Genomic DNA, 15,319 nt, shown 5'->3' on the forward strand with positions numbered 1-15,319 from the left:
TATAGTTTTGGGTAGTATACTAAAGAGCTTTTTTATATATTACATGTATGTTAGTATAGTTCTTAGGGCATTATAAATCCTAACCATCTCCTGCCTTTCTGAATTTCCCTATCAAATATTAAGAAATTCGTATTATAATGAGAGAGACTTCCAGATTCTACAGCAGAAATTCCCAAATTCTTTTACTAGCAATGCTGATATCATCAGAGATGAAGAAGGTCTGATTTCTATTGCCCCTGAGGAAGTTATGAGACACAAATGGGCATCAATACAATGCAAAATCCCAGGTTACTAAATCCATCCTAGAACACCCCAAGAGCTGTAAACAATCCAACTGCAAGGACAAAAAGGAAAAGACAAAACAAAATAAATCAGAGTACCTGAAGGGCTCTTGCTGAGCAAACATTGGCTGACTGCCAGAGGAAATGCCAGAAAAGTAAGGCATTCCAAAAGCTTTACAGTCTCTTTTGGCTTTTAAAAAACTCACCATTCCAGTTAAATTCTGTACCTCTCCACTACACTTTTATTTCACAAAGGGAACATTATAAATAAAAAGATCTGTAAAGCCCAGGTAAATATCTTGCTTAAGGGACCATATGTTTTCCTAACCATACAACTAATTATTGCAAATACAGGCAGGAACGTATAGGTTGGGAATCTTCAGATATTGTTAGTAATGATCTGCTGCAAGGTATGCTATATTACAGGCTCTGATGTTTAGATAGCCAGATGGCATCAGTGGCAAAAGAGTCATCTCTTATCTGTACTTGCCTAGAAACCCTCCCCATATAAGACATGACTGGGTGAGTTCATCAGCTGGGACCCACACATTGGTTTTGCAATTACTGCACCTGAAACTGAATGCAGAATCTTGGTTTGCATAGACTGACTATGGCAGAGGACCACTGTGGTTTTCTGGTTTTGTGTTTACCTAGTGATTTGTGTGTATCTGAAAGTTTTAGTCTTAATTTTTTAAGGAACTACTGGCTCAAACTCTGAGGCATGATAAAAATGTTTAGTCTATGAGTCATTATGGAAGGACACTAGTCTAAAGCAATGCAGATCAGAAAGCTGAGGATAAATTACACAGAGAGCTGCAGATAATAGGCTTTCTGAACCAAGGAGAAATTAGGCAGCATCATTAAGAAAGTCTGTGAAACTTCTTCAGAAAAGACCTTCTTTAGGAATTAAAAAAGCCTAGTGTTTAAAAAAACTAAAACTACATCAAAGAGCTATATTCCCTCCTACAAGTAATTTACCCTTATTTTGTCTGTAATGGATGGGCTGGAATGTGACTTAAAGTGAGGAGGGAATGGGGGGGAAACAGCTGCTACTTACTTTCACACTGTATTTACCAGTGTTCTTATTTTTAATGGCCAGTACACTGACATTCTGGAAGATGTCAGCTCTGGCAGTCATTTTATTGCAAGATGAGGGCCTAGGTTAGGAACTGCCAAGAGGTTCAAGCTGAGAGTACAGATACAATATGGGCTCATAATTATTATCATGGCAAAGAGTATAGCAATGTGATCTGAACAATTTTGTTGAACTACTTAGGTTGTAGGTTGGTACAGTGTTAACCAGGGGTGATCTTATCCCCTTTTACAGAGAGGGCTTTCCATTTTATAGTCTCCTTTGTGTTGCACTATGAAGTTTCTGTAACCTTTCAAAGATAAAAATCCAACTAATTTGTTTTGTTTTAATTTCATTCAGTTACATTGTTCAAAGAGGTAGTAAGCAACCTGCAACCTGGGCTCATTTTCCTATTCCTCCATGACACTAAATTTAATCTACGTTACTTCCCTTTACAGTATTTATAAATTAAAACCATGAGCATGCCTTAGGCATTTGGATACTTTCGTGTATCAGTTCAGACAGATGAAACAGCTTTCAAGACAAGGCTTTTAAACATCCTTTCAGTCTGCAGCCTGAAGCAACTAATGTGCAAGACAGAATGGAGCTATGGACTGGAAGAGTAGGTTGGGCTGTGTCAGTTGAGGAGACACCATGTCATCCTTCCAACTTCCTTACTTCCTTTATTAACAGATTATCTGCAAAAGCTTTGACTTGCCACTGACTTATATTTTGGAAAAACTGACTTTTTTCTGGCTGAGCTCACATTGGTTTAAATAAGTCTTCAAGCCAGTGATCACAATTTTTAAGTTCAAAATTTTACTTAGCATCCAAACCCCACTACCAGGTGCATTCATCTCAGTATCAAAAGTTAAAATTCAGAGTAGATTAAATTTTTATATGTTACAGTATACCAGGAGAGTAAAGTTTCCCTCTTGCCAAAGCTCTTGCAGTATCAGGAATGTGAAACCTTTTCAAACAAGGTCCCTGTCAGTTAGATTCTGAACACACCAGAAAAGCAGATAACCATCATCATCATCATCATCATCCTCCTCCTGTTTCCACTATCATTTTAGAGGACCGATATCCCATGACAGCTTCACTGTCTTTTTTTAGTGTTAAAGAATTCATCCCCAAAGCCTGGAAAACAACTAGGAAATGTCTTGTAACACCATGACACATCTAGAAAGGTCTATATGTTTTCCCTAAGACTGGTCTTAAATATGGTTCTGATTCCAGGCTGGCATCCCACCTCTCTTTCTCTTGCCCCTGGCGTAAAAGACTGCCTATGCTGTGAACTTTATATTCAAATTTCTCCCCAATGTTCATTCAACATAAACAACAAATGCAGTTGCTGATAAAAAAAAAATAGTGCTGCAACTTTCAGAAAGGATCTTTCCAAGTTTATGCAGACAGTAGAGAGAGAATATTGTTTCCATAAAAAAAAACCTGAATGTGGGTAGGCAGAAAAAAGGGTCTGAGCATGTGCATAATGTGTACAGTTTTCTTAAGATTGAATGCAGCTCTTAAGGAGCAGAGAGAATTTAAAAGTTTAGTGTTTTCTAAAAGTTAAATACTTCAATTAAGTGTAATCCAAGACTTCCTTTCATTCACTAGCATGATTTTCATCCAGATCTTTAAAAAGCTGGTAGAAAATTTATGCTTTGTAAACATGAATGGAGGATGTTAGAAAGCAGAACACAGAATACAGCAGAATGGAAAGATGTGCCAGTCAGCACTGTGGTGACCTACTTTTATTGTAGCAAACCCATTTTTGAAGATATGTCAGTATTTTTTTAGAAAAGCAGGGACAATGAGATGTCAGCAAACATGCTGGTTATCATTAAAGATGTTGCCTGATGACTGCAAATACTTGTCTGTGTGACTGACAGGCTTAGTCAAGGAGCTCCCACAATTATGTGCAGTATCATGTTCCTAAAGGAACAAATACTGTTATGGTTTTACAGTAGGAATATGTGACACTGAGCAAGATGCCCATCTACAATAAAGGTGGTGGTTTATGGATCCTAAGATTACAAAAACTGGAGAGACACATACTTTCAGATCACCAATGAGAGAGCTGCTTGAGGCCTTTTGTTTTGGCTATAGACCCATTCCAACAATTTCACTGTAACTCCTATAAAAATGTTCTGTATACTGCCACATTATCTGACTTGATTAAAAAAAAGTATTTTTCACAGCCATTGTCCTTTAAATAGAAAGTCATTACCCGTCCTTATAAATAACGCACAGTCACATTCTGTCCTTGAACATTCTGTTCCCACACAGAAAACGATCCTACAACTGACTCTATTTATCTTATTTAACTTATAAAAATCTTGATCTGTGTGTTTGGAACAATGGATCATTACATGACTCAGAAGTTTACAAACTGAGGATAACATTACATGAAACTAATGCCAATAATCTACTTTCAGTAGCATTCTGAAACTATGGCCTAAACTGAAAGCAGTGGTGAACTGAGTGTTTCCATATTTCTTTTTAGGGAATTTATTTTTATTTTTTTAGGTAATAAGGGTTAATAAACTAGGATGACTTTAAAACTTAAAGTATTTTCTGGCTCATTTACTGAAAGTGAGTCAATATCATTTTATTGACCATGAGGACTATAAAACAAACTTTAGTTCATTAGCAAGTGAGCCAACAAAATATGAAAGTAACCTTGAATATATTGCAGGGCAGCATATTACTAGGCATGTGTTTTTACACTAAATTCTGAAGCTAACTGTTTAGAAAAATAATGTTTAGAAAGCACAATGAAAAATGAACAATACTTACAACCATACCGTTTAGGGACACCCAGCAATCTGGTGGGAAATCCTGAAGTAACGGTACTAAAAACTGTAGACAACCATCCCAGTGGCACAGCAGGAGCATCATTCCAATCAGATTAAAGATTCTCACCACTGCACTGGCCAGATCGTATGTCATGTGGAAAATCTGCAGACAAAAATTACAGGTGATGCACATGTTGCCAATCAGAAATCAAACTCATTTAATTCTCATCAGGCAGCTTAAAGGAAAAGAAGTGTCATCCTGAACTTCTAAAAAAGGTGAGGTTTCTAAGGCAGGATCATTAATTTGAGCACATTAATTTTAGCAGAGAACCATACTGACACACCTGACTCTTGGCTGCATGCCAGTGTTATGTAAGCTCCTGAAAAAGGCATATATTGGATAGAAGTCACCCACTAAAGTGTTTTCTAAAAACCTCCTACTCCTTTCAATTGAAGCAAGACTCACAAATTAAAAAATACCTGGTAAAGCTAGTGATACCATTACTTGCCTATGAGTTTGGTATTTAAATACCCAAAAGTTGTGGGAGATTTAATGACCCCTTCAGAAGATTCATTTTTGCATTTATTACCTTCTAAAATGCACAAAATTCTAAGTGAGGAAACAATACAAGTGTTACATTTTTTGTCTTCTACTTTTATACTTTTAATCCCATTTGTATCTACAGGTTCACCAATCAAAAATGACAAAAAGGTAGTTGATAGCTCTTAATAGCATTTTCCTAAAATGCTGATAATTCCATGGCTACTACATAGGCTACTGCAGCAGATAAATTCATATCAATTTAATACAGTAAGTTGGATTTCAATGTATTCCTCCATTCTTAAGACACAAACAATTTACATCTGAAAAGTGTCTTACAGTAGATCACACATAAAATTCTCAAAAACAACAGAGACATTTTCAAGTTTGTCATGGGTAAATTTGCTGGACAGAATTTGCATAAGGAGCATCATTCAGCTGTTGATATAGTATGAAAAAATGCATTTAGCACTTCTCTGCTATATTGGTTTTAATGTACTTCCAATCTATAAATACAGACATACTTCATACTTCTTACAAAATTCAACCAACTGAAGATAAATATATAACATTGTAATATGCATAATTATCACTATGCAGGAGTTATATTTAGAAACTAAAGAATGTGCAGTTGGTGTTGCATAGAATTTTAAGTATAAAATACTATTTAGTAGTGTGGCTAGACATAGAAACCAGAGGATTTAGGACTGAAAACATCAGATGACTAGAGATATATGGGCATATTGGTACATGAAATTTTGCATTTTTAAATTTAAAAAAAAATCACACATAAAAGAGGGAAAATCTGTGTCCTAAATTTTACATATCTAAACTAAAAGCAAAGGTAAAGTATCCACATTGCAAATGAGTGCAAGTACAAATATGGAGAGCACATTGTGGTATCTTTAACTTTCTGTTCATGGGACTTGGTTGTTGTTTGAAAATGGCAGTTTATATTCTGAGTCCCAGAATGCAAAACCTGCATATTAGAAACATACTTCAGACCCTAACACTATGTACAAAACATGTTTTTCAGTTTAGAGTATTTACAGAGAATGCATTCCAAATTTCAATTCAACAGTCATTAGAAATAGAGGCTGGTAACATAAATCCTATCCAAATACCATCTAGCTGCTGTCAAAATTGAGAAGATAACACTGATATTTAGAAGTAGGAAATGGAAATAAAAAGTCACTATTATGCATTTTTCTTGTGAAGCAATGGATTTGTGTTACAGCCATTTCAATAGCTTCAGTTTCAGTAGCTGTTATGAACCAAAATAGTGGATGTGTGCACTGTAATCATTTTATTTCGAAGAACTGGAAAGAATAGCAAGGATTACTACTGGTTTGGAACACCATCTCTCATTTGGGTTGTACTTTGTTGATGTGGTTTCTATACTACCACTGCAAAGAGCAGGTAATTCCTGATCACATGAAAAGTGTCAGAACTTTTTCCCTCAAGTTTCCCATTAGGCTTTGCTGTAAGAGACCCAGGGAAAGACCTGATTGTCAAAACTCTCCAGAGTTCAAAACCCAGCAATCATATATACCCAAGGCTCTGAATCCTCATCCTGACTCTGCATCTATGGGCTTAGGAATTGTGCTGCTGAGTTTGGGCTCTTCCAGGACTGTTTTATCTTGTCACTGTGTTCTTCAAAGTCTTTGCATTATTAGTGTGCCTCTGCCAAAATGGCCACATACTGCTAGAATGCTAAAAGGTTGGAAATTTTGTATGAAACCAAATCCATTGAAGGAAATGACTGCCAACAGTCTGTGTACAACACTGCAAACTTCCATCATTTCTGAAACTTTGCTCCAGAAGTAGCTTCTGTGAAGCTTAGTGTTAAAACGTTAAAAATGCTTGAACATATCCAGGATATTATCTAGACTGCATAATGTGGTAATATTTTATCAGCATTTCAAACATACCATTCTTTTATTGCTTATCTTTTGGCTATATAGTCTAATATTTGTGTGTTCTATCCTAATAAGTGTGATGCCTCTGTGCTAAAAAAGATTACTCCAACAGAAAAATCTTAGGCAAGCGTTGGAAAAACATTAAAAAAAAATCTTTGCATACCCACTCTCCAGCAAATAGTATCTGACAGTTTTTCTTCAAAAAGGAACTTGTGGAAATGTGTGTTTGGCTGGAAAAAAAATTAAATACTGCAAGCATGCACTGTTCAATGTAAACAATAATATTTGCCCATAGTATTGTATTGACATATTTACACTTAGTGGGTGGGAGGGGTGGGATGTGTTGATTTTTTTTAGACTATAGCCAAAATGCCCTTTGGACTGAAGTCATATGCTGCATGTTTCACGTTCTTCCATTCAGGAATTGATTGTGATACCATGAAGCAGGAGGAGTAAAAGAAGCCATATTTTTATAGCTGTTTTTTGGTAATCACAAATTACAATTCTCGTATAATGAGCTAAACCTCATTAAAACTCCTAGGAGATATGTGAAGTGTAATCTTCTCAGAGATAAACTGGAGGACAGGAAACTAAGGCCATTCATTTGTAGAAATGGTGGCTTGTCCATCAGCTGGTCCTCCAGTGGGATAGAAAGAAATACAAGAAGACCACAAATCAGTTTATCTTGATTTTGAAGAGCAGATGTGCGCTCAAATCTCTCAAATTCAACAAGTTTTTTAACAAGATTTTAACTATCCATAACAAAAATAATTCAAACATTTGCACGCAACTAAAGTTAAACTCCTAAGCCCTTCACTCATGTAGTTAAATATAAATGCTTGGTTATCATTAAACATTTACCATAAAAAATGCCAAGCAAATAAGAGGAGATTACAATCACAAAATACATTTGAAAATCTGGCCACTTCATTTAGATTCCTAATTTCATACCTAAATGTTTAGTTTAACCAGAAAGAGAGTAAATTTTGGATGACATATTTCTAAAAAGATTACTAGAATTACTTAAGATTACTGCTCATGAGAAAAAATTAAAATCCTCCTGAGAACTAATTGTTGCCACAGTTTTGTTTCATATAAAAGGAAAAACTTCATAAATATTTCTCCTTTTTAATTACTACTCAACTTCATTTTAGTATTGTTATGTTTGTCTGTATGTGTTTGGCTATAGTACTGTCATTTTTCATAGTTCCAAATACTTGAAATTTTAAAAAATCTAGCCTGTGAACTCACTTCTATAAACTCATAATTTCTTCCTTTATTAATTTTACAGGCTTTTATCAAAAGCCTGGAAACCTTAATTTTTTTTCCTGAATAACTGACAATGCATCTGACAATGGCTGTAATGGAGCCACAGATTAACAGTTTCCAGTCTTTTGGCACAATATTGCTCACAGAGAATAAGAAATTGCTAAAGAAGTCAGACTTCACATGTTTTATCTCAGTTTTCACTCACACTTTATTAATGACACTTTTTATTCCCACATAAGAAGCAGAAAGCAGACTATTCCTTCCTCACATTTATAATGGAGTGTATATATCAAATTGGTCCTGCTAAGTTTGATTTCTGAGCCTGAGATGGAAAAAACCTTTCCAGTCTTACCAGCCCATGTGCTTAATTGCCTTTTAGGGCTGTCATATTAAATTAATAGCACATGTATAGTTTAACCAAGTGAACACAAAAGCTGTTGATCTGCTGTCGTGGAATGCACAGGTTACCTCTTCTGCCTTCTGATAATTGGTATGTAATATTTGTTTAGTTGTGATTTTTAGTTCAGTTCAGAATGACACAATCATAGAACCATGAAAAGATGGAAAAGACCTCCAAGATTAGCAAGTCCAACTTTTGACTGAACACTACCCTTCCAACTAGTCCCTGGCACTAAGTGCCATATCCGGTCATTTCTTGAACACTTTCAGGGATAGTTATTCCACTGTCTTTGATTTATAGGTTCAGTTTATATAAAAATTAATTTTTATAAATCATCAGAATTTAATTCTGATTAAATGAAGGAAAAAAACTTGGGAATTTCCTAGAAAAATTTATTCAAGTCTCACTTCATTGAGTTAATGCAGATACCTCTTCTACTTCTCAGAAGTACTAAAGGTGCTTAGCATCACAAAGCTACCTCAGGTTTAGTCTTCAAATGAGGTCTGCAACCTGCCTTGCACAATATGAAATGGCACTTGTACCAGGTGAGCTGAGGAGTCTGGAATGTTAAACAGCCACGGTGGGGGAAAAGGGAGAGCTGCTCAAGTGCAGCTCTGGAAGGCATGCTGAAAGCTGAACTTCCAGCAGTGAAACTCCAAGCAAGACTGCAGGGCAAAATAACAGCTATGAAAGTGACAAGGGTTTTTTGGATTCTGTCTCTGAGTCAGCCCAAAATTATTAGTTTTATCCCTCAGAGCACCAACTAAACAGAGATTATAAATAGTAGGATCTGAATTCTCCTATCTGAGCTGAATGTTTACTTTTAAGATAGTAGCTGCAACAAAGCTTCCCCAGAAATAAAATAATATAAAAGGGAGAGCAAAATGCCTCTTTTTGAGCATTCATCTCTCAATCTTCTTTAAACCACAAAGGCTTTTTTTCTTTATCTATTTCATATTTGACAAATCAACTTCAAAAGATATTCTTCATAAATATCACTTGGGATACCACCAGTCTGATTCAACTCCTACCAAAGCCAACTTCTTTGAGAACTGCAGGTTATCACACTCTACACTGAAAATACATCTGCACAAGCAGATGTAAACATGCATTGATTGAAATGCCTGGCTATGCCCTCAGGGTAACATTTTACACTCAACTGACTCCTGATATGTGTGCTTAATTTTATAATAAATAATTTATCATTGATAATTCAGTAGTGGGAAAAGGTATATAGCATTATCTAATCCAATTGTATTTGTGACCTTAAGCTGATGACAAATGCCAAGATCTGCTTCTGCTTTAGTTGGCCCTGAAGGGAAAACACCAGTGATTTAATAAACAGAGCAAACTATTTTTAATCAAACATATTCAGAAAAAAAAATAGCTGAGAATGGCCTATTTTATGTGACCTTTAAAATTTGTTACTTTCTAGATGGAGTCAGTCTGACATTAGGTTTTATAATAGGAGTCCCATTTATTCCAATTCAAGGAAATGTACAAATAGAAGCCAGCTTCTGCTGATCAAAAAGAACAGAACAACAAAATAGAAATGTGACAGGTTAAACCTGGAAGCATAATAGAACTACTTTGCTGAAGGACCATTTAGGCAAGACTTGAAAAGGTCACATATAACCAGAAAGCAATATTTATTTAGGATATTTAAGTTCTGCAATATTTATTTACCATCTATATATTCTGCAAATACTATATAAAAATACTGTAAATTGGCCAGTGCTATACTAAATATTAACTCTCACACAGAGGTCATGACTTCACTATTAGAATGTGTGGTTTTGTTATCCTCATGTGATAAATGTGTGGGACCTGTCTTGACATCTAAATAGATAGTAGCAGTCACTTTATCTCTACAAGAAAAAAAGCAAGCAAATGACAAAGGATTCAGCATTCTGAAATAAAATCACCAGTGCTAATTCTCACTTGTTTTTACAGAGGTGGAGGTCTCATTCATCACTTATACTGATGACACAAAGTACCTTATTATATAGACTAAGCATTTATCTCAAGTGAAGCAAAGTAAAAGCAAACCAAAAACATTTCACAGCTGTCAGAAAGATATAAACATAGAATACAAACAGCCTGCCTCTGTGACAAAGTTCAGCTGTAACTCTTCTTAAGTCATAGTACTAAACTGAGTGTGACCATATGGCAAATAACACTGGAACTTGAACATGAACATAGAGACTGATAGTTTTGGCAGCTAGAAGTGTAGGTCCGTTCCCACTTCAGTATTATTTCAAGCATCAGCATCACCTGAGCTTCAGCTCAAGCTTCTTGATGGGTCAAATATTTCCTCTGACAGCATCACTGAACTCAGCTGGAGACCTCCGAGCATGGAGCTGAGCTAAAAGGAACATTTATTTTCTTTCATAATTATTTAGATCTTAAAAAGAAGGCAGCTAGGAGATATAGCCAGTCTGTAAATGGTCCAAAATATTATTTTAGATTTTTCTTACTAGCTGAGCAAGAGGAACTATTTCTTTTATTAATGTGAGGATGTACTTTGGTAGCAACAAGAGAAGAGAAATAAGTTATTCCCCTTCAGTCTTTGCCAAGGCAGGGATTCCCACTATGCTAAAAAGGCAGTTGAACAAGCAATGTGAATCCTAAAAAATATCACTGCCCACAACTTTTCAAATATCAGATACCTGACTGCATCTTTAGAAATTAGTATCAGATTCTGAAGTCTATATTCCCCAATTTTAACACACTTATACAAGCAGTTTTCATCATTAGTGGATCTGAAACAAGCAATAAACACCAGACTTACATTCACCAAGAAATCTCCAATGAAATATATCTAAACGCAAAGCCAATGCAGGGAGAACCTTAGGAAGTAGCAAATTCTTCACAAAAAAATGCACGCTTGTTAAAATATTCTACAACATTTTTGATCATTCAAGTCTCTCAAACCCTGAACCCAATTTTATTTTCATTTTTAAGGCATAACTTTGGTGGCAATTACACTCTACCCTCAGCACACTAGGTCTTTTCCTAAGAGAGACAGGTATTTAGGAGAGAGAACAGAGCAGTGCCCTGACTGTACCTTACATTGAAATGGGTGGGAAATGATCCAGTCCACAGGCCCCTGGATCAAACGGTGCAATTCAATCAAAATGAATAAATACAAAGCAGCTACAATGCTTTCTATGCATTTATAAATATTTTTACAATCATCACTGTACAAATGGGACAAGTGTAACCAACTTCTTTCAATCTCAGTTTTTTCCTGACCTTTTCAAATTTTTTTAAGGTAGTAATATTTTTATCTTCCCATCTCCGTGAATACAAAATGAAATCAGATACTTTTTCATAGTATGTGAAGTACCAGAAGATTGGATGTACACAGAAACTTGGAATTTTTTACGTTTACAAAAATTGTATCTGAAACTAATGCTGTAAAACAAATTTTTCAGTAGATCTGTACATCACGTGTCTCAGTAGATGCAGATTTGGGAAGCAATGGAAACTGAGTGTAGAAAAGCAGAAAGTTTTCTCTTTTGTGATCCTAACTCCTCCTCAAAGTATCACTTTGAGATTTAAGTGGATGGTTCATTAAGCACAGTTCTTTTTACGTGATGCCTTCTCCCCAGCTCACATTGCCACATAGCTGAGTTTCAAATCAATTGTCCTAATTATAATAGGGCGGTGTAATGATCTCATTGAAAACAACAGAAATAATGAAGAATATTTCTTCTGGGGAATTTAAGCTGATGTCTTTCTGAAGCTGATGAGGTTAATCTTCCAAACATGGAAATAATGGGCAAAGAATTGAAAATTAAAGTAATTACATTAAATTTCCTGTGGAATAAAAGTTCTGAGATGAAACTGGTTCTAAATGCTTTCTTTTAATAGCATGCAATACCTTCCTTTTGAAAAGCTCAAGAAATGTTGCTTTCTATTGCACAATTGTTTTAATGTTTATAAATTTGAGTTGTTAAGAATAAATTTAAGCTGTGAATGAAATATGTAAAATTCCATACTGTATTGGAATCTGAATTTTGCTTTTGCTAGTAATTTAATTGAAGAGTTCATAAGTCAATAGTTACAAAAAAAATCCAACACTATCAGTACAATTCAAGGTAGTTGATTAGGGCACAGTATTGCATGAAATTTGGAACTGTTCAACAGTTGAATGCTTAAGGCCCTAAACACATGAAATTCATTTGCTCTGATGAAAATCTTACAATAGGCACTCATATATCATAGTAACTCAAAGGCATAAAAATCCAGGAAATAACATGTAGAAGTACATATGTGAATAAATAACTCTTCCAGTAAGGAATCAGTGAGTTGTGATCTAAGTCAATGTTTCACAATATTGACAAATTATTCTAAAAATTATATAGCTAATTGAATGAAACAATAGAGAACCTTTTCTGTAGGAAGTGAAGATCATTATGCAAAAATGCACAAATTGTGCAAAAAAAAAAGTTTACAGTTAAAATCTTACTGCCTAAAGTAAAAAGTGACACTAAAAGTCATATGGAGGACATCTTTTAGAGTTTTAAAGTTTAATTAAAAAGATTGCTGGGCAGGTACAAAGAACACACCAGAATCAAAATCTTAATAACTTGCCTCAAAAATCACCAGCAGAATTTAGGAATTCAGTTGCATGATAAAGAGCAACATACAGCCAATGAACCAAACCAAACCAAACCAACAAACAAAAACAGACAAACAAAACAAACACAAACAAACAAACCAAAAAACCACCAACATTTTAAAGAAGTTATGTTTGGAAATTTGCAAATGATAGTCTCTTTTCAAAAATACTATGTTTATTTGGTTTAGTTCATAAAATTACCTTGAGCTGAATTATTCATATGCTGAATTATTCTATTTTTCTGTGTCCAACAACTGATAAATACATGGCTACCATTGTTAGGAAAAGTGAGAGCATGTTTGCATGCACACAAACTTGATTTGCTCACAGCCCTTAATACTCAAATTTTCTATAGATAGCCTGTCAGCCTAAAAAAGTGAGAGACTGAGAAAAAAAATCTGAAAGACAAAATAGACATATAGGTATAGGTAGTATTAGAAAAGAGGAAATATAGTAAGAAGAAACAAATGTTCTTTCATGGTCTTGTTTGGGTTTTTTGATTTTTATGTATTTTCTATCTATTTTAAATTGACACTCGTGTCTGATGGTTAAAATTGTTCTGCATTCAATAGAGAATCAACTTAGATTTTACATTTTAATGCTAGCAATTTTAACAAGCTGATGAGGGGCTCTTGTGGCTAGATTTTTTCCATTGTTTTTTGATAAAATAAATTAATATTAAATAATTAAAAAATTTAACATGGTTGTTTTATTATGCAAAGGTATTTTGAAAAATAAGACTTCTTTGAAAAGAAAACTGTTAGTGAACAGCAAGCCTAATGTGTAAGTTCCTCTCACAGTTTACTATAATACAGTCTCTCAAAGTTTATGTTTGGTAACTTTTTTTTTCTTTTTTGACTAGCTAACCTCATGAAACACAATGCCTAATGGGAATAATGGAAAAAGATAGATCCACTAGACTGCACATTCCAAAAGCTGACTCTGGCTCCCTACCAGAGCTCTTGCTGACATTGGAGTCACCCCAGGTGACCACCTGAGGTCTCTCTGCAGAGATTTGGTCTCACCATTTCATCGTTCCAGTCAGATTTTATGTGACTGCCCAGTCTTGAGAGATCTGCTGTTGAACACTACACAAATAAACATCTTTTGCACAATTAATGGCTTTCAGCTGGCCATTCATGTTGTAGTAGACCACACACCCCATTGCTTCTCCCAGGAAAACTTCTGCCCTCTCAACTGTTTTGATTTCATGTATCAACATATCTGCTGATCTTTTCTAGATGTTATTGCCAGATTTCATTCAGACAATATTTAAACCCAGCCTGCACTTGGTGACAGGAACAACCCTCTGCGCACTCATTCCTTGCACTCTTGCACTGATCTACTGCTGGGGACTGTCTGTGGGATTGTCTGCAGCCTTTCCCAGTGGATCCACACGGACACCAGAAAAATCAGCTGTGTGCTGCTCCACTGAAGTACATGCTCCATCCTGTGTTCTGCAAACCTCACAGGTTTAGCAGCCAACAGTGAGCTCTTTCTGGTAAATATCCCACCCAGACCACAATGCTGAAGGCTCAGTAATTTAGGCTGCTTTCTTACAGCTTCTAATTTATAAAAGTGACAGAATTCTATCTGCTTTCAAGAGCAATTCATGCAGCCTTTAACTCTCTGATCCCCCATCTCCAGTTCCAACCTGTTGCAAGCACACCAGCATTGAAAGCACCTTCACATCAGGATGGTTGGTGGTTGGTGCAGGTTGGTGCTTGTGTTAGCTCTTCTTTGACACCAGGGTTCAATGCTGCGCTGAAATACTGCAACACTGAGCACAGCACAAAGCAAAAACATCTCTCATTTCACACTTTTTTTAACCAAATGCATTTCACTTTTTGGTTTCTTAGGGGAATTAGCATGCTAAGCCTCACACAGCTTTTATGCAGTGGCCTCCTTCTGCTTTGTCCCCAAAGCACAGCTGGAATCAAACTGGCTCATGAGCAACAGCATAACTCATATGTGGCAATCTGGCAGCCAATGGAAAAGATGTGGTGAAGCAAAACTAAGAACTTGAAGCAAACATGCTCTTCTTCTTTGAATTATCCCATGTGTCCCAACTTTTTTAATTCTTCCTCAAACGGAAGGAAAACTTTGGAACATTTCCTTGGGATATTTGATTCCATTTACATTGCAAGAACTTTCTTGTTGCTGGCTGAATACATTCCTCTACAATACAGGCTGCAATCAACCTTTTTCCTTCTCCATCAGTCTGTTTCTGTCTAGTCCTATTTTACAGCTTTAAGCATACTGATGTTTTCCTTTTCTGGTTTCTCTAGGTTGCTTATATTTAAAAGAAAAGAAAGATTTCTAAAAAAATAGAACATAATTATTTTTAAGAAAAGAGTATTCTTACTTCCCTTTTGCCAATTATAAGCAATTCCAAATTAGTACTGAGATTTT

The 15,319-nt window shown here is 35.5% G+C and overlaps 1 protein-coding gene across 1 annotated transcript in view; it reads right to left on the reverse strand.

Annotated features, from left to right (window-relative positions):
- Positions 1–15,319, reverse strand: part of HCN1 (hyperpolarization activated cyclic nucleotide gated potassium channel 1) — a 194,796-nt gene that overhangs the window by 88,079 nt on the left and 91,398 nt on the right. Inside the window, exon 3 of the mRNA XM_036403601.1 lies at positions 4,153–4,314. Within this exon, the coding sequence (XP_036259494.1) occupies positions 4,153–4,314 (162 nt within the window). The remainder of the gene's footprint in view (positions 1–4,152; positions 4,315–15,319) is intronic.

The sequence above is a fragment of the Molothrus ater genome, chromosome Z (genome assembly GCF_012460135.2).
Source record: "Molothrus ater isolate BHLD 08-10-18 breed brown headed cowbird chromosome Z, BPBGC_Mater_1.1, whole genome shotgun sequence".
Taxonomy (NCBI): domain Eukaryota; kingdom Metazoa; phylum Chordata; class Aves; order Passeriformes; family Icteridae; genus Molothrus; species Molothrus ater.